At 44.0% G+C, this 18,918-nt stretch overlaps 1 protein-coding gene across 1 annotated transcript in view; it reads right to left on the reverse strand.

The window, feature by feature from the left end:
* The window catches only part of SLC2A12 (solute carrier family 2 member 12), a 376,139-nt gene that overhangs the window by 234,785 nt on the left and 122,436 nt on the right, over positions 1-18,918 (reverse strand). The window contains exon 2 of the mRNA XM_044076201.1: positions 4,588-5,955. Within this exon, the coding sequence (XP_043932136.1) occupies positions 4,588-5,955 (1,368 nt within the window). The remainder of the gene's footprint in view (positions 1-4,587; positions 5,956-18,918) is intronic.

Here is an 18,918-nt window from a genome sequence, read left to right on the forward strand (position 1 = left end):
CATCGATATCTGTGCAGTAACAGAAACCTGGTTCAAGGCTCCAGACAGCACCCCAGCACTACCAGGTTATACCTCATACCATGCTTTTCGGCCTCAAAACTTGGACCGACCCACAAAAGGAGGGGGAATATCAATATTCGTCAAAGATACCCACACCTCCAGGTTGGTGGCACAGCACAAAGCATCAGAGACTATCCATGTGCAACTAACAGTGGGTAAAACTGCCTTCCAGTTTATAGCCTGCTACAGACCACCCTCCTAAACCCAGGAACTCCACTCGGCCTTCCTGAGAACACTAGAAAGTATGAAGGTCTCTCCAAACACCATTATATTGGGCGACTTTAACTACCCAAACACAGACTGGGAGCATTACTCTAGCTCCAACACCCTAGCCCAAAGGTTCCTAGAACTTATAAACTCAAATGCTATGGAATAACTTGTTACCATTCCCACAAGAGGGGAAAACATACTGGATCTGATCATCACCAACATGGGGACTCTATGCTCCAGACCAGAAGTGAATCCCTCACTGGTAAGATCAGACCATAAACTAATCTCACTGGATATTCACATCCCGACTCCACCTCTTGCCCAGAAAACCACAGTGAAAAACTTCTCTAAAGCAAATTTCACACTCCTCAAAACCGAGGTGGAATCCTTCAAAGCCCCCGGGCCTGTGGAAAATACGGCCCGGACCACAGAATCCTTTATAAATGCATTCTATGAACACCTTCAGGAATGCAAGGATCATGCAATCCCAAATAAAACCAAGACCCAATACTCCAAAGGCAGACGTCCTGTCTGGTGGACCCCAGCCATAAACAAACTATACAATAGAAGGAGGAAGCTACTACATGATAGAGCAAAATCCCAAAAATGGAAGGCATCTCTGATCAGTATTAGCAAAAAAGTACGGGTACTCATAAAATCATCTAAGGCCAGCTTCGAGAGAAAAATTGCACAGGACATTAAGGATAATCACAAGGCTTTCTTTAGTTATGTTAGGAATCTGGGTGAGAATTCCCAGATATGCTCAGAATTAGTCCAAAATGACAAAAAATACACCGAAACCACAGACATTGCCAACATCCTAGCTGACAGGTTCAGCGCAAACTCCCCCCCCTCCCCACCAAAAGGGAAAATATCTATCCCAGCAGAGTGCTGCCCCCCTGACATCTCAGATGCTCAGGTAAGAGCAGCCCTCTCCAAAGCAAAAAACACAGCATCAATGGGACCAGACAGTGTCCCAGGCTGCATCCTACGTGAACTCCAAGAAGAGCTAAACCCAAACATAAAACTACTGTTCAATCTCAGCCTTACTACAGGATATGTACCCAAAGAGTGGCGTACAGCAACAGTGGTCCCTCTCCACAAAGGTGGTGCCTCAACGGATCCTGGAAACTATTGCCCCATAAGCCTGACTAGCTTGGTATGCAAAGCTATGGAAAGGATCATCATGGACCTCATAAATAAAGATATTGGGGACCTACAGACACTGGATCCTACCCAGTTTGGCTTTGTTAAGGGCAGATCCTGCCTCTTAAACCTGGTCAATTTCTATGAAACAGTCACCAAGGCCATTGGCGAGGGGAAGGTGGTTCACACAGCCTACCTGGACCTCGCAAAAGCCTTCGATACAATACCCCACTCGGGCATTATAGATAAGCTCACCAGCTTAAATATAAACCCCTGTTTCACTAGATGGGTTGCAAACTGGCTCAAGGACAGAACCCACATGGTTAGAATTGCTGGAGCCATGTCAGACTCCAAACCAGTTACAAGTGGCGTCCCACAAGGCTCAGTCCTGGGACCTCTCTTGTTCGGTATATATTTCTCAGAGGTACAGGCCAACACGGAAGGACTGTGGCTGACCAAGTTCGCAGATGACTGCAAACTGGGCGCCATAATTGACTCTCCAGTCGACACAAGCATCCTCCAAAAGGGCCTCATAGAAACAGACAACTGGTGCCAGAGCCATGGCCTCAAGCTAAACGCCAAAAAGTGTATAGTCATCCCCTTTGGCAAAAACAAAGTGCCCACAAATTACCACATAGGTGGTAATCCATTAAGTACAGAAGAAGTAATTAGGGACCTGGGGACCCAAGTTGATTGCAATCTCTCGTTTGACAACCACGTGGCCAAAGTGGTTAGAAAAACATTTTATATAGCCCACCTAATTATGAAGGGATTCACATCTAGATCAGGGGAGGTCATCGTGCCTCCTTACTCATCCCTCATCAGGCCCATAATTGAGTACAATGCCCCTTTTGGGATGTACCTTACCAGACACCTGCAGCAACTGGAAAGACCCCAAAAGTACCTCACCAAGAGGATCAAAGGACTCAAACAGATGCCATATGCTACCCGGTTAAAGAAACTCCAGCTCTACTCAGTGGCATACCACCTGCTTAGAGGCAATCTGTGCCTGACGTATAAAGCCATGTCCAACCCAGAATTAATGGACATGCTGCACCTCAGAAAATCCAAATTCCATTGAGCTACGAGCTCGAGAGACTTGAACCTCAGCACTGAAATAAATAGGACATGCTGGAGGGACAGATTCATAACCCAGAGGCTCCCTTCACTCTGGAATAAAATCCCAGCCCAGGTTAGGCAGAGTCCCTCATTGACTCTCTTCAAGAGGAATCTTGATGAGTGGATGGGAGATTGTAGGTTTACCGTGGGTATCACTTCTGTGTCACTGTTAGACAGAGGCACAGTATACTAACCTCGAAAAAGGGCATAGCAAAATTAATTTAAAATGGGTGGCAAAAGCCAAACACACTCTGGCTAGGGTTATAAATGCTCTAGGGCAGATAGCCTAGTATGAACCTATGAACTTGCTTTTGCTGCAGTCTGTAGATGGATTGCTGATACTGCACTGTGTTATACTTTTAAAGGGGGTAGATGCTGCAGTCCTGAGAATATCCCCCTTTGGCAGAGATACCTACTAGCTATGAACCTGTTATCAGTTTGCCATCAATTCCCTATTGAAATATTACTAGCTTGTCATTTTTTTAATGTAACATAGGCAAGTTATTCTTCAAGGGCAACAGGCACTTTACTTGTAGACGAAACAATGAAATATAAAGTTGTTTGATAGCAGCAACCTTGTAACAGATCTCTTTAACATGGAATTTAGATGACTTTTACTTCTGCAGAGATTGTGCATATTTACTGATACTGGTGGATTGTAGAAGTTTGAGTAGACTGTTACGATGGAAAAGTTCTGAACTGGGCAGTTTTGTCATTATTGGTTCATACATTTTGTTTCATTGCTTACTGGAAAAATGTTCAAAGAAATTTTAAACATGCTCTAACAAGTGTGCTGTATTATACAAAGAATATAATTTAATAAAGTCAGGAAGGTGTATCAAAGAACACATGTATACTTCTTGTTTCATGTGCAAGGGGTCTTTGATTTGAAAACAGTCCAAAGGTAATCTTTATCAGCCAGTGGCCAGATGCATTTTTCTTTGGATGTTGGTTTCAATGCTGTTTCAATGAATGTGAGTTTCAAGGGCAGAGAAGTTTTAATGCTAAGTCTGTTTTCATTGTGAGACTGTATTGCTTTGTTTAGAAGATTTCTATTAGTGTTTGTGCTATAAAATATAAAATAAAATCCAAATAATCATCGTAGAAGTAAAGCAGTATGCACATTAGTGTTTATGGTAAATGGGGCAAAATAGTCAAGTAATGGGACATTGGAATGGCTGCAGGGGGGACTCTGGGGCCATATTTTGGCTGTCTGTTCTTCAGTTTGCATTTGAAAGTTGGTATCTCATAATTCCATTGGAGTGGGCAGGGCTACATAATTATGTATGCAACTTTTATGTTAATCAGAGTACAGATTTGTACCTGTTTGTCATGGGCCTTTGTCCAGATTGTTGATGTTTCCAGGTTGAGAGGTATGGTGACCATTCTAGATGCACCACTGAAAAGATAATGGTCACTGCCAAATACTCATCTATGCGATTAAATGTGAAATACTGAAAGGATCTTTAATACATGTAATTATTGGTGTATCAAAGTTTATTGACTTTTGTAGATAAGTTAAGCATGGCATACATAAGTCTGCATATATTCCTGTTCTACAAAGGCAATATCCTTTTACTTACACATATATTTGCTCTACTGCATACTTTTTTGGGCCCTGTGAAAAGCAAGGCATTATTTATATATTAATTTGTCTGGAAGAATTCAGTTTAAAAATAAATGCATTTACTTGCAAGTACTGTTGTGATAATAAAATTCCAGAAGCCTGAATGGCACTAGAAAATGATCATTTAGGGCGAGGTGAGCTAATGTACACTGAAGTGAGGGGAAGGACATCACTTACCCTGGATGCATCATGATTCTGTAACAATTACAGTCTACACATGGCTTCAGCTTATGTCAGAAAGGATCATATCACTAGTAAATAATGTTAAAGAAATGCACTTATTTTAAATGCTGTTTTTGATACATATCATCACATTTATACTACTGGTTAAAGTATGATTCAAAGCTAGATCTTCTAGATAGAAAGTCGTCCTACCAATTAAATTCTTCCTGCCATATTTTAAGTAAATAAATTCAAAAACTTACTTGGACCAAGTCCTATGGAAAAAGCAGCAACATATATAAGTAGGCTGGCTAGAGACAGCCACTTAAATACACTTGGAACATAGTTCATTTCTAAGACTACAGTATGTGCAGTCTTGCCTAGCACAGTGGTCCTTTCTTCTAAAGTTACAAATGCCGACATGTTCCAGGAACTATTTATTTTCTTTCCTGCTGTGGTGGCAAGTGATGCAAATAAAATCTGTGATGTAAAGTTAGAAGCTTGCTTAGAAAAATTGCTCATTTTAGAGTCATGGTTCATATGTGTATTGTTTGTCAAGTGGATAACTGAATTTACCCAAGAATGGTTTGTAAGGCCGTGACTGCCACAAATACTGCCAAAGTTTATAGGGATTTGGAAACTCACCAATGCCATGGCAGTCAAAGACAATGACATCATAAGAGAGCCGATGCAAAGAAAAGTCTTGCTGCCAACTCGATCTACAAGGAGTGTCGCTGGGATCGTAGCCATCACTTTAACCACACCAATCCCAACAGATGCTAGAGTTGCAGCAACATTACTATGAAATCCTACAGACTTGAAGATGGTTGAGGCATAAAATAAAATGGTGGGTTGTCCTGTAATTTGCACAAATAAGGCAAGGAAGATTCCAACTAACATCCTGGCTCTCATGTTGTCTTTTGAGCGAAAAAGATCACAAAAACTATATTGCCCCTCTTCTTTGAGAGAGGCCCTGATGTAATCTAATTCATCATAGATGTCAACCTTGGCCCGTAGTTTTTCTAGTACATCAGCAGCTGCTTCACTGTGGCCACTTTTAATTAAAAATCGAGGACTTGGTGGAAGACAGTACATGACAACAGCCTGAAGTGTAGCTGGTGGTATAACTAAACCAAACATGATCTGCCAGCCCTTAGTAACAGTTGCAAATATGCAGTTAGAAATGTATGCTGAGAGGATACCAACGACAATCATGAGTTCATTTAAGGATACCAGAAAACCTCTTCTCTGTGCTGGAGCAATCTCTGCTATGTAGACACATGTTGCAACAGCTGACATTGATACCGATGTTCCAATAATTATACGACCCACGATAAGAATTACATACGATACAGAGAATATCAAAGCAAGGCTTCCCAGCACAAGCAGACACGAGGTCACTATGATAGTAATCCTTCTTCCATATCTATCGAGTATAAATCCTCCAACAACAGAAGATGCTACAGCACCAAATAGGAGTGCGCTGACTACCAACTCTTGCTGTTGGCAAGTTAATCCTAACAAACTGTGCAACTGCAGGAGAGTTCCCGATATAATACACAGTTCGTAGCCAAGAAGCAGTCCACTGACGGCAGCAACTGATGAGGAAAACACAGTAAAGGTGGTAGAGCCTAGAAAGAAAGCATATAATATGACATTAATTTAGCTTCTTATACAGTGTACAGCTTTAAAATTTCAGTCCTTTTCTGACTAATTCCTGCAAAGAAAACAACATTCCAAATAAGCCTTGACCAGTTTAGTATATATCTTTCATGTGTCATAGATACAATTTTATAGCTCTGTATGATGAGGTATGCAACACGCAGATTTTTCAAATACACCTGCAAAGCTCATTGAGGCCTTAAATAAGAGTGGAGCTAGCCAGGACAATGATGCCATCACAGACAGCAAGCCTCTTTCATGTGCAGTCTAATAAAATGAATAATTTGTTTACCACTGTACTGCAGTTCAAAATCTCTAGAGCTTTGTCATCACAGGATGAGCATAACATTTCTGAATATACTGCACAGCAGTTAATTTTAGCAGGTAATTATTGCAAGCAGAAGTATTGCTATTTTTTCTCTACATCTTCTGACCATAAAAGGTAAGGGGATGTCTTATTCTCTGGTTTGTCTTTGGTAACATAGATTTATAGACTGACAGATTGTTACTAGGCCTTTCTACACCTAGCCAAGTTTTCCCGAAAGAATAATGATGTCCTGCATAGATTTAAACATGAATTTCTGACAGCTAAACATACTGATAATGAATGCCTGCTATACGGTATTTTGAACATTTAAAAAATGCTGTGATGTAATACTTCAGCAAGTAGCCTGCCTACTCGCATGAGATATACAGCATGTGTGGATATAGTATAAGCTAACTCATTTTGGAAAAAAAAAAATCATCACTTACCAGACCATCACAGCAAGACAGGCTGGCCATGGGCCGGTGACAGTTTGTTGTCAATGTCAGTAGTTTTATGAAATGTCATAAATTTGGAAGGTTAGTATGAAGATTTTGGGAGAGGGCAAGAAACTACTGTATAATGTAAAGATATTCCTTGCCATAATTAACTAAATGATGAATATATTGATCTCTTTGATTCAAATCTTTGTCCCCAACACCAGAAAGACCATTTGGGCACAAAATTATGTGTCTTTTCATTATTTGGTTCCCTTTGCAGCTAATCCAGTTACCTATTCTAAATGCAAAATTAAAACATATTTCTATTTATTTCATTTTGTGCCAGTTCCCTTCTTTTCATCAAAATCTCCCCAAGCAAATCTACTGATTCATTAATTTCAAAAGGAGTAAGGGTCCTACAGTGCATTCATTCCTAAAGGCAAGGGGTGAGCATGCCAGGAGTGTAGTGACATCATCTGCATGAGGGATGACAGTAGTTTCTTTAAGGCCCTACATTCTCTTTTGTATACCTGTAGACATTCAAGAGGAGGACGTGGAATAGAGCACCACGATTGGTTTCATCTGCTTTTCAAATGATGCAACCCTCAGTGGCCCTGCCCCCTTCAGACAACCACCTCTACTTATTCTCCAGTCTCTGGGAAGATTCTACCATGAAAATTATACTCTGGAAATGTGCACTCCCCACAACAGAAGCAAACAGGCATAGCACCATCATGTCTCTCTTCCCACCTTCACCTTCTCCAGTATCCAGGCTGCTAGTTGAACACAGGTTGCATGGGTGTCAGTCAGAGCTTTAGCCAGTTGTGCCAAGCTGTTGTCTGTATGAAGTTCAAATGTACTAAAGTTACTGAAAACTACACACGGCACAAAATAAAAACAATACAAAGAAAATAAAATACAAAACTATAACAAAGAGAATTACAGGTGATATATAACATTAGATAGCATGCTTACTTGGCAATATTTTATCAACCCGGCAGTTCTAAATTTATAAAGTCTCTATTCTCTTATTACACTCTTTATCTTCTTCAACATTTATGAATAAGCACCCCTTTTTTTTAGTGTAGCAACCAACAGTATGAAAAAATCACGTGGTGTTCTGTAGTTCCCAATCATCTGCCCTAATCAGAACATAGGTCGAGGCAGGCTTCCGTGACCTGATGACCTGATTTCCTCACGGGCCAAATAATAAACTAAAAACAGGAAAAGAGCGTACTATTCATAGCCACAAACAGCCAGCAACCATCTCTCCTATACGTTCTGCACATTATGTGGTGTAACTACGGATCAGGTACCTTCCTTCAAATACCTAGGAATTAGCCTAGATGCTACTATGCCCTCTGAACCATGCACAATACTAGATACGTCTACTACATAAACAAGTCACTCATTCTAACGCTTATTTGCATTCTGTGCTCTCTTCCTTGTCAAATAGCTGCTAACTAGAATAATTTTCAGTACCTGACCATTGCCTCAAATTAATAGGAAATGACTTCTGAGAATCTTAACACCTCTCTTTGAACACTTCGTTACAGATTTCTGATCCACTGAGCATCTGGTTGCTTAGTAATATTGCTAGTAATGTGTACTTATGTAACAGTAATCTGTGCACTGTAGATTTCATGGCATGATATCCTAATAGTGGTACATTTCTATGGGACAGTGACTCACATGCCTGTTGGGGTAGAATTCCAGTGATATTATCAGGTAGAGCCAATTACTTATACTGTCAAAGCTAGCAACAAGTTGCACTCATACAAAGGGAAAATGGGAATAAGGAAGCCAACAAACATAAACCTTTACAATACTAGAAGCAACTAACAAAGAAACTACAGGCAGAATAAACACAACATTTGTACTATAATCAAAACATAAGTGTTAGTGTACAAAGTATTTATATTTCTATCAGTTTCATGGCTGATATTGTCACATATAGTGCAAGGACCCCATGAAGTGATACAGTTTTCTCTGTCTTACATCACCCAACTCTGAGATTGCAGAACAGTGGAGAAAGTGCATATTCCTTTCACCACTACAAAAGAGCTCTCACACACTGATCAGCTGTTCTGTTGTTCAATTGTGGTCGATATAACGGCTGCTGACCAATATAGGTTCTATGTTGATACATATAAGCTCTCTTAATCTAAGCTCAATACATCTAAAACCATTTAATTTAAAACACAAACCATAAAAAAAAAAAATAAATAAATAAATAAAAAAATAATAAATAAATAAAATAGTGTTTTTGCAGGAATGCAAGCCCCTTCTACCCTTCATATCCCCTGCTAGTTATGTGTTCCAATGCCAAGATCGCACAAAAGTGGCGCAAACAGCAAACTCCCATAACCCACTATGTGTGATCTCACAAAAACCCTCACATTTCAGCTTACCTATAGCTGTGTGAGTCTAACCAAACATTCAGTTACACTAACACCACAGACTAAATACATTGTCAGAAATGCATTGCTCTATGAAGTATCAATGCAATACTTAAATACAAAATTACATTAAATGTATTTAGACAAAATGTGCTTAGACCAAATGAATACACCTAAAATTAGACCACATGAATTGAGTCCAAATGCATGGAATCCTAAAAATAAATAAGTGTGTGTGTGTGTGTGTGTGTGTGTGTGTGTGGAGGAGGAAGAATAAGAATTTAGGAAATTAGTGCAGTATGAGTAGGAGCGATAAGGTACAAAAGTCTGGGAAGCAAAGTGGTTGTAATAGCTGGAGAAAAATAATATGAGTAAAGCTAGCCAGGTGAGCATCTTTATTTTATGTCTGTCTTAAAAACGTCCCATGCTGTAGACCTCAACTAAGAGTCAGTCACAGCTCTAAACTTCAGATGTTTTTTCAAGTACAATTCCATAAGCTGGCCCTGACTGGGCACACAAACTCTCCATGCTTCCAGGATCCTCCGGGCAACCTCCAGCTGAAGAATGAACAGTCTAGGTTACTTCCTTTTATATAACCTGAATTAGTAATCAACACCTTGCTAAGCTGACTAATACACAGTGCTTGCCCAAATGTTGTGAGAATGTTTCCACATTCCATATTGTAACACACTTAAAGGCAGATTACACTTTCTCTTCACTCAGCATGTCATGCGTGCATATCTGCTTCTACACACACACACACACACACATATATATATATATATATATATATATATATATATATATATATAGGTGTGTGTGTATGTTAATACACAATATATGCATGTATATGTATATATATATATATATATATATATATATATATATATATATATATATATATATATATATATATATATATATATATATATATATATATACATACACATACAGGGCTTCCATTGTTTTATTAAATGGACAGACTTAAGCAAAAGTAATCTTTCATTAAGGCAAGTGTTTTGCTACCCTTCCCCTCTGTTCAGCCCATGGTAATGGACCTTTTGAGAAGAGAAGAGATGAACAGCATGGATGCCCAAAATCCAGTGAACACAGTCAACAGTGCCATTTCCAGTAATACATTGCCTAAAATCTACTGAAATAAATAAATAGTTTCCATGCAATCATTCAATGAAAAAAAATAATATTTAAAAATTAAAAGTCCACTGCTACTAACATAATACATTCAAATGTAACATTATCGTTTGCTTTCTGTTCTGAAATCAGCAACTGTTGATGTAACAATTCAAATAAAACAGTAACAGGCCAACAACCCAAAGTCCATTTGAAAATAAATTAAATCAGATGCTAGCAAGCAAATGTTTCAAATAAAAATGATCTGAAAGTCACCCGAAACTATGAAAGTGTGTCTATATCTCCAGATAACTCAAAAGGTTCTAAAAATTACTTCAGCAATATACTTCCACAGAATAAGAAGCTATGTACTCACCATAACGTTCCATCTGAGTAGGTATCTTCATTTGTCTGCAACCTTTGGGATACGGATCCGATCTCGGATCCGAGCCGGCAACTTCTACCACAGCATAGATCCAAGCTCCTAGCTCCTCCCTTTACCCATAATCCCCTGCCTACCCTGACTGACCTCAGATCAAGTTTGCCCCATAGCACAGCTGATAAAAGTGTCCCAAGGGGAACAGATGCTAAGAACCTCAAGAACGATCATTTTGGTCAGGGGGAAGGAGGGGGGGATGGTTGCAGACAAATGAAGATACCTACTCAGATGGAACGTTATGGTGAGTACATAACTTCTTAATCTGAAGTAGGAACTTCATTTGTCAGCAACCTTTGGGACAGAGTCCCCAGCTACCTAAATCTTGGGTGGCCTTGGAAGGACATTCCGGAGCACCGCAGAGCCAAAGGATGCCCTACCTTGGGAGACAATATCTATTTTATAGTGGCTGATAAAGGTGTGAGATGAAGCCCAAATGGCTGCGGAACAAATGTCATCCAAGGGAACCCTAGCTTGAAAGGCCGCCGAAGTGGCAACGGCCCTAGTAGAATGAGCATGGACTCCTTGAGGTGCAGGCCTTCCCGAGCTCTGATATGCTAAGAGAATACAACTCGAGATCCATCGAGAGAGAGAAACTTTAGAAACTGGCTTACCGAAATTACTTTTGGCAAAGGAGATAAACAACTGATCGGATTGCCTATGATCAGCAGTTCTATGAATATAAAAATGTAGCTGTCTGTGTACGTTTAAGGAATGCAGCTTGTACTCTCCTTTGTTTTGAAAGTTGGGGAAAAACACTGGGAGATTGATAGATTGATTAATGTTCGCTTCTGAAGATACCTTAGGTGGGAAGGACGGATTGATCCTGAGGTAAACTCTATCCAGGTGAAAGACCAAATATGGTGGTTTGACACAAAGAGCTTGCAATTCCGATACTCTTTTGGCTGAAGTTATGGCCACCAAAAAGGCTGTCTTCCAAGAGAGAAATTTGAGATCAACCGTGGCCGCCGGTTCGAAAGGGGGACCAGTCAAGGCCTGTAAGACTAGGGATAAATCCCATGGAGGTACCACCTCTTTGACTGGAGGCCTAAGGAAGAAGGTACCTTTGAGGAAGGTCTTACACAGTTTGGAAGTGATAAGAGGGCCAGACTCTTGCCCCACATGATAGTATGAGATTGCTGCAAGTTGTACCTTGACTGTGGAAGAACTAGCCCCCTGATGAAAGAGAGAGGTTAGAAAATCTAGAACCGACCCTATCGGGGCCGTAAAAGGGTCTAAACGACGGTGTTCTGCCCAGATGGAGAAGCGTTTCCACTTACTCCGATAAACCCTCCTGGTGGAAGGCTTGTGAGCTGCTACTAGAATGGCTTTGACAGGTGATGAGATCCTTGGAGTCCTTATGACGAGTGGAACTGGAGCAACCAAGCCGTCAGCTTGAGGTTGACCAGGTTCGGAGTCGGAAGATCGAGAGGGTGAGAAATGAGATCCGGGAGGGGATCCAGAATCCATGGTGGATACAGTAGGTGAGACCATAGGTAAGGGAACCACGTCTGATGAGGCCAGAATGGGGCAATGAGGATCATCTTGCTCCCCAACTGTCTGGCTTTCTGCAATAATTTCAACATCAGGGGAAGAGGAGGGTAAGCATAAAGCAGACCGGGAGGCCAAGCATGAACTAGAGAGTCTCTCGGGGACTCCCCCGGAGGGGGGATCAGAGCAAAGTAATCGTTGCATTTGGTATTTGAAGGAGAGGCAAAAAGATCGCAACAAGGTCGCCCCCATCGGGCAAATACTTGCTCTGCAACTCGAGGGTTGAGAGACCATTCGTAAGGAGTCAGGATAGTACGACTGAGCCTGTCCGCTAGAATGTTGGACCGTCCCGTAATGTGCATTGCTATGAGAAAGCGGTTGGTGGAAATTGCCCATTCCCACACTCTCATGGTCTCGCGGCAGAGGGGGTAAGACCTGGTTCCCCCCTGTTTGTTGATGTACCAGACGACTGACATGTTGTCTGTCTGTACTGCAATCGTCCCTACCAGGAGAGAGCTGTGTAGTGCCTGCAACGTCAAAAGCACTGCCCTCATCTCTAGGATGTTGATATGCAAAGAGGTCTCTATGTCATTCCACGTGCCTTGGACTGTTCTGCCTGAAAAATGCCCCCCCCCAGGCGAGAAGCGTCCATGGTCACTGTGTCGACTGGCAGTGGTAGTGAGAAGGGACATCCCGTGTGGATATTGGGGGGACTGGAGCCACCACACGAGTGACCTTCTGCAAACCTTGCTTAAGGGAATGGGATGAGACAGGGGGTTGTGAGACAGGGACCATTGTACCTGGAGGGTCCACTGCAGGACCCTCATGTTCAACCGGGCCAATGGCAGCAGAGGGATTGCAGCTGCCATAGATCCTAAAGCCCTCAGGACCAATTCCGCCGAAGGAGTTTGCAGTTGAAGGATGGCCTGTACGTGTAACACCAGGTTACGAAGCCAATCTGGAGTCAAGAACGCAAGCATCTGTCTGGAATCCAGTCTCGCTCCTATAAAATCTAACACCTGTGTAGGGATCAGAGAGGATTTGGTCATGTTGATGGTTAATCCTAATAGTGGAGCCACACTGAGGAAATAATCCCTGCATGAGCAAAGTAGATGCCTTGTTGGGGCCGTAAGGAGCCAGTCATTCAGGTACGGAAAGACCTGAATTCCCTGGAGTCTCAGGTTGGCCGCTATTATCGCCAGGACTTTGGTGAACACCCTGGGGGCTGAGGTGAGGCCAAAGGGGAGGGCCCTGAATTGAAAGTGACTGGCTCCCAGCTAGAAGCGGAGAAACCTCCTGGAATGCCTGTCCACTAGAATGTGATAGTACGCATCCTTGAGGTCTATGGAGCACATCCAGTCATCCTCCCACAATAAGGGGAGGACGGATTGCAAAGTGACCATTCAGAACTTTTCTTTGGGTACTGCCAGGTTTAGGAGAGAGAGGTCGAGGATGGACCTCAAGTCTCCCGTCTTTTTTGGCACCAGAAAGAACCTGGAGTAAAACCCTGATCCGATTTGATCTGGGGGGATGGGCTGGATGGCTCTTTTTTGCAGAAGCTGCTGAATTTCTGTAGCAGCCACCTCCCTCTGACTGGGTGGTATGTCGGGGAGGCCTCTGATTCTGGGGGTTACGATAAAGGGAATTTGGAAACCTCTGGATATAATACGAAGCACCCAGTGATCCATTGTTATGGACTCCCACATTGCTAGGTGCCTCGAAAAATGCCCCCCGACTGCCTCCAGAGTGGAGCAGCTGGGCAACCCCTCAGGGGTTCTGCGTGGGCCTCTCAGAGAATGGTTCTCTGGACCCAAAATTCCTGGGACCCCCTCTGCCTCTGGGGCGGCGTCCTCCCTGTCCTCCTCTGCCACGAGAGGACTGGTTGTCTTGAGCAGACTGGGATTGATGCGATTTTCGGAACCACATCTTCTTCTGACCCTTTTGGTTCTTGGAAAGGGACCTCTGGGGCGCAGAGAAGCGGATTCCGATGGCAGACAAAGTCTTCCCATCTTTCTCGCTCTGGACAAGAGTGTTGCGAACGATTTTGCCGAACAGTGCAGAACCATCAAAAGGGGCATTCGCGAATGACGCCTTAAAGGGTTCCGAGAAGTCACAGTGACGGATCCGGGCCTGTCTCCTCATGACAAGCCCGACTCCGCCTGCTCTAGTGGCTCCCTCCATAGCAAGAGACAAAAGCCGCATAGAGGTGTTAGAAATAGAGCGGAGGGTGGCCATTCGGGAGGAGTACAGATCCTTGTCTCCCTCCGACATGGACCCTGGGGGGAAGAAGCGTATTCCTTAATTAGATCCCGCTGCATCCGAATAATGTGTGCCATGTAGTTCAAGGCCCTCATAGAGAAGGTCGCTGAACTGAAGGCCCGCTTCCAAAGACGGTCCATCGCGCGAGACTCCTTGCTCGGAGGATGAACCGTGGGACTCTCCTGAGCCAACTCTTTCTTGGTGGCTGCAGCCACCAACATGGCATCCACAGGGGGACCTCTGCTCCAGTGTGATCTCTCTGCAGGGGGGCTCAAAATTTTGTCCGGGTGCTTGGGGATTGGCTCTATGGTGTCCGGTTCCTTCCAAGCCCTAGTGGATATGAGATCCACCAAGGGGTCAGGTGGAGGGGACACCCAAGAGGTAGATGGTCCTGCCTTGAATGCCTCAAGAAATACGGACTCATCAGAGGAAGCCTTGGGGGCAGACCACCCACCCCTGATTTTGAGCATTTCCATGATGTCTCCGAAGGAGACATCCTCGGGGGGTGACCTAGGGGAGCCTTCCCCTTCATCTAAGTCCGTATCTTCGGTGAGACTCTCAGGGGAGTCTATGTGCCTCCTCTTGCACTTCGCCTTGTGAGGAACCTCCTCGGGGGGCTGTCCGAAGAGTCCTCATGGGCTGTATCTTGTTCCACTGGAACTCCTAGAGGCGCTGAGGTAGGCTGCCCCGAGGGCCGGATGAGGGGAGCCAGGACCAGATGAGAAGGAGTGTGGGAGGGAGCCAAAGCCAGGACTGGAGGCCTGGAAGCACTCGACAGTGCCCTCTCCACCGCAGCGAAAGCCGAGGGGGAGCCACTCTCTGACGGATCCGAGACCCGACTCCCACTCGGATCCGAAGCGGGGATCGGACCCGGCACCGAGAACGTCGGATCCGAGGGACCAGTGTGCTCCGACCGGGACGGAGCCAAAAGCACACCGAATCCCTCGGATCTGAAGCTCGGCCCATGTCTCCGAGAGGTTGGATCCGACAAACTCGACGGAGCCGTCGGAGCCGAAGTGCCCAGCATGGCTGGCTCCAACCCACCCCCGGATCCAACGTGGCTCAGCTCCGAGCGCTACGAACCTGGAATGCGGGTCGGAGAAGGAGCAATAGGGGCGGAAAAAGGGGTCGAGCTCCCCCCCAGAGGGGGGGAGGCAAGAGCACTCCCATCTGCATCTGGGCCTGGATGAATCTCCTCATCATCCGGTCCATGTCCGCATCTGACATGCTAAAGGTGGACCTCGAGGAGGCCACCGAGGCCGACCTGGAGTGCCACCTCGATGACCTCGACGGGGACCGGGTCACCTCCTCCTCGGGTCCCGGGGAGAAACAAGGGGATTGGATCCGAGGAGGAGGAGACCGAGAAGACCTGGACGGAGAAGCCCTCTTGGTGGGCGGGGCCGATGAAGAGTCTTCGGCCCGCCACTTAAGGTGCTTCTCCCTCCACTTTTCTTTCCTGGACTCCCTATCCACTGGAGCCGAAGCGGGAGGTTGAGTCCCAGTCGGAGGAAGGGAGGCAGGAGTGACCGCTACAGTACCGGAGGCCGAAGCAGAGTCTGGGGGTAAAAGGCCCACCAGAACCAGCTTCGACCTCTGATCCTTAAGTGCCTTGGGGTTGAACGCCATGCAAATCGCGCAACCCGAAGAGAGGTGTTCAACCCCAAGGCACCTAACGCACCGAGTGTGGCCATCAGCCGGTGAAAGCTTGTGACCACACTCGGTGCATTTAGAAAAAATGGCTTTAGGGGCCTCCGACATAACTAAAGTAAAGCACACTCACTAGGCCCCTACACTCAAGACACACACACATGCTATGACCAGCGGGGGCAGGGAGGAAAAAATTTAAATTAAAATTTAAGCTAAGTAAGCTAAAAATAAGAAGTTTTAGTGTTAAGGGTAAACCTAACACGCACACACAACCACTCAATCAGAATAAGAAGAAAAAACTGTTTTCTCACAAAATCGCCAAGAGCTCTGGAATCTAGCTGTTGCTTGAAGAGCGGCAAACTAGATCTGAGGTCAGTCAGGGTAGGCAGGGGATTGTGGGTAAAGGGAGGAGCTAGGAGCTCGGATCTATGCTGTGGTAGAAGTTGCCGGCTTGAATCCGAGATCGGATCTGTACCCCAAAAGTTGCTGACAAATGAAGTTCCTACTTCAGATGCAATGTTTCAAATGGGCACCCTTCCTTTGAATCACCAATAGGACTGATATGGTTCTGGCAAATTAAATGACTGTATCTTTTATCCATACTTTATTCTTGGATCCAAATTCACTCCTAGGAAGTGAACAGCAATATTAACGCTTTCTAACTGCAGCAGGACAAAATTCTGCACAAACTGCTGTTGTTTTACAATCAGCCACAGATTTAAAAAAAAAAGAAAAGGGTACATGAAAGTTCAACGTTCTGGCAGCTACTTGCTGCCAGCTTGCAAGTGCTACTATGCCAAAGAAGGTAATGGTAATTGTTCTGACTAGCAACATGCATGTCATGACAGAAACATAACATGGAAACAGACACACATTACTGTTATTAATGCAACAAATGGCTTATCAGCCTAAATAACAGAGAAAGAACACTAAGTAAAATGGTGTGTGGTTGGTGCACTCAATGTCTTGCAAAATTAAGCTGAGTGCTCTTTGTATGGTCAGCAAGATTGGACTCTTGAGGGCAAGCAGAAATGTTGGCTAAGCAGCAAAGTGGCTTTAGTTTAAAACCTGGCAGCACCAAACGTCATCATACTATACATGACAGTAAGACAGATTATGCTGCCCTAAATGTTTAATACCTGTGCATTGTACAAAGAAACAGAGCAGAGTCAGTGGAGGAGAGAAAGAAATCTGCAGATAAGGCAATATTGCAAATATAAATTATTGTGTGCATTAACTTATTAAGACCTACTGGCAGCCATTTCCTTAAGTGTCTCATTACAGCATTATCGACTGCTGGCAGACTGAAAGCATATGCTTAGAGCTATAAGTTCATAGGTAGGTGCTAGGTATTGGCCCAAGGGCCTAAGTAAGCCTAGCCAATAAGGTTCCCTGGCTTACGCCACCAAACAAAGTTATTTTCCTGTGCCCCTGTTGAGCAGAGCCACAGAAGTGATCCCTTGGGTGTATTTCCTATTTTCCATCCACTCATCAAGATTTTTCTTGAAGAGTGCTAATGAGGAACTTTGCTTGACATAGATGGATAGCTTGTTCCATAGTATGGGAAGTCTCTGGGACAGGAATCTATCCCTCCAGCATGTCCTGTTTATTGTGGTGACAAGGTTTAGGTCCCTAGTGCGTGTAGCTCAGAGGGAGTGGGATTTCTTTAGGTGCAGCATGTCCAACAGCTCTGAGTTTGACATAGGTTTATATGTTAGGCAGAGATCACCTTGGAGTAGGTGATATGCTATGGAGTAAAGCTGGAGTTTTTTGAGATGGTCAGTGTAGAGCATATGGCTGAGGTCAGTAATCCTCTTTGTGAGGTACTTCTGTGGCATTTCCAGCTGCTGCAGATGTCTTGTGAGGTACATTCCAAAAGGGACGTTGTACTCTACAACGGGTCTAATGAGTGTTAAGTAGAGGGGAACAATGACCTCTTTTTTCCTGGATGAGAACTCTTTTGTGATGAGGTTTGCCATGTAGAAGGATTTCCTGACTACTGTGGCAATGTGATTATCAAAGGAGAGACTACTGTCCACCTGGGTCCCAAGGTCTCTTATGACACATTCAGCGTTAAGTAGACTGCCACCTATGTAGTAGCTCATGGGTACAGAGTTTTTACCAAAGGGGATGACAATGCACTTTTTGGCATTGAGCTTCACACCATGGCTCTGACACCAGGCATCTGTCTCACTGAGGTCCTTCTGTAGGATGTCCACATCATTTGGGGACTCAACTATGGCTCCTAGTTTGCAGTCATCTGTGAACTTCATTAGCCAAAGGCCTTCTGTGCTAGCCTGTACTTCAGAGAAGTAGATACCAAACAGGAGAGGTCCCAGGACTGAACCCTGTGGTACTCCACTTGTCACTGGTTTGAAGTCAGATTTGGAGTGTGCAGCTTTTACAGTGCGGGTTCTGTCAGTGAGCCAGTTGATAACCCATCTTGAAATATAATGATTTATACCTAGTTTAGTGAGTTTATCTATAATTCCAGAATGGGGGATGGTGTGGAAAGCCTTGGCGAGGTCAAGATAGGCTGTGTGAACCACCCTACCCTCGTCTACAGCTTTGGTGACTGCCTCAAAGAAGTTGATCAGGTTCAGGAGGCATGATCTGCCTTTCACAAACCCAAACTGGGTGGGATCTAGAGTTTGGAGGTTACCAATGTCTTTGTTTATGAGTTCCATGATGATACGTTCCATGGCCTTTACAGACCAGGCTCATCAGGGTAATAGGGTGATAATTCCGGGATCAGTGGTGGAGTTAAAAAAAAAAAAAATAAATGTGAGACAATCTTTTTACCTGAAGAAGAAAAGCAGCATGCC

The sequence above is a fragment of the Protopterus annectens genome, chromosome 1.part1 (assembly GCF_019279795.1).
Source record: "Protopterus annectens isolate FY-2018-M chromosome 1.part1, PAN1.0, whole genome shotgun sequence".
Lineage (NCBI taxonomy): Eukaryota > Metazoa > Chordata > Ceratodontiformes > Protopteridae > Protopterus > Protopterus annectens.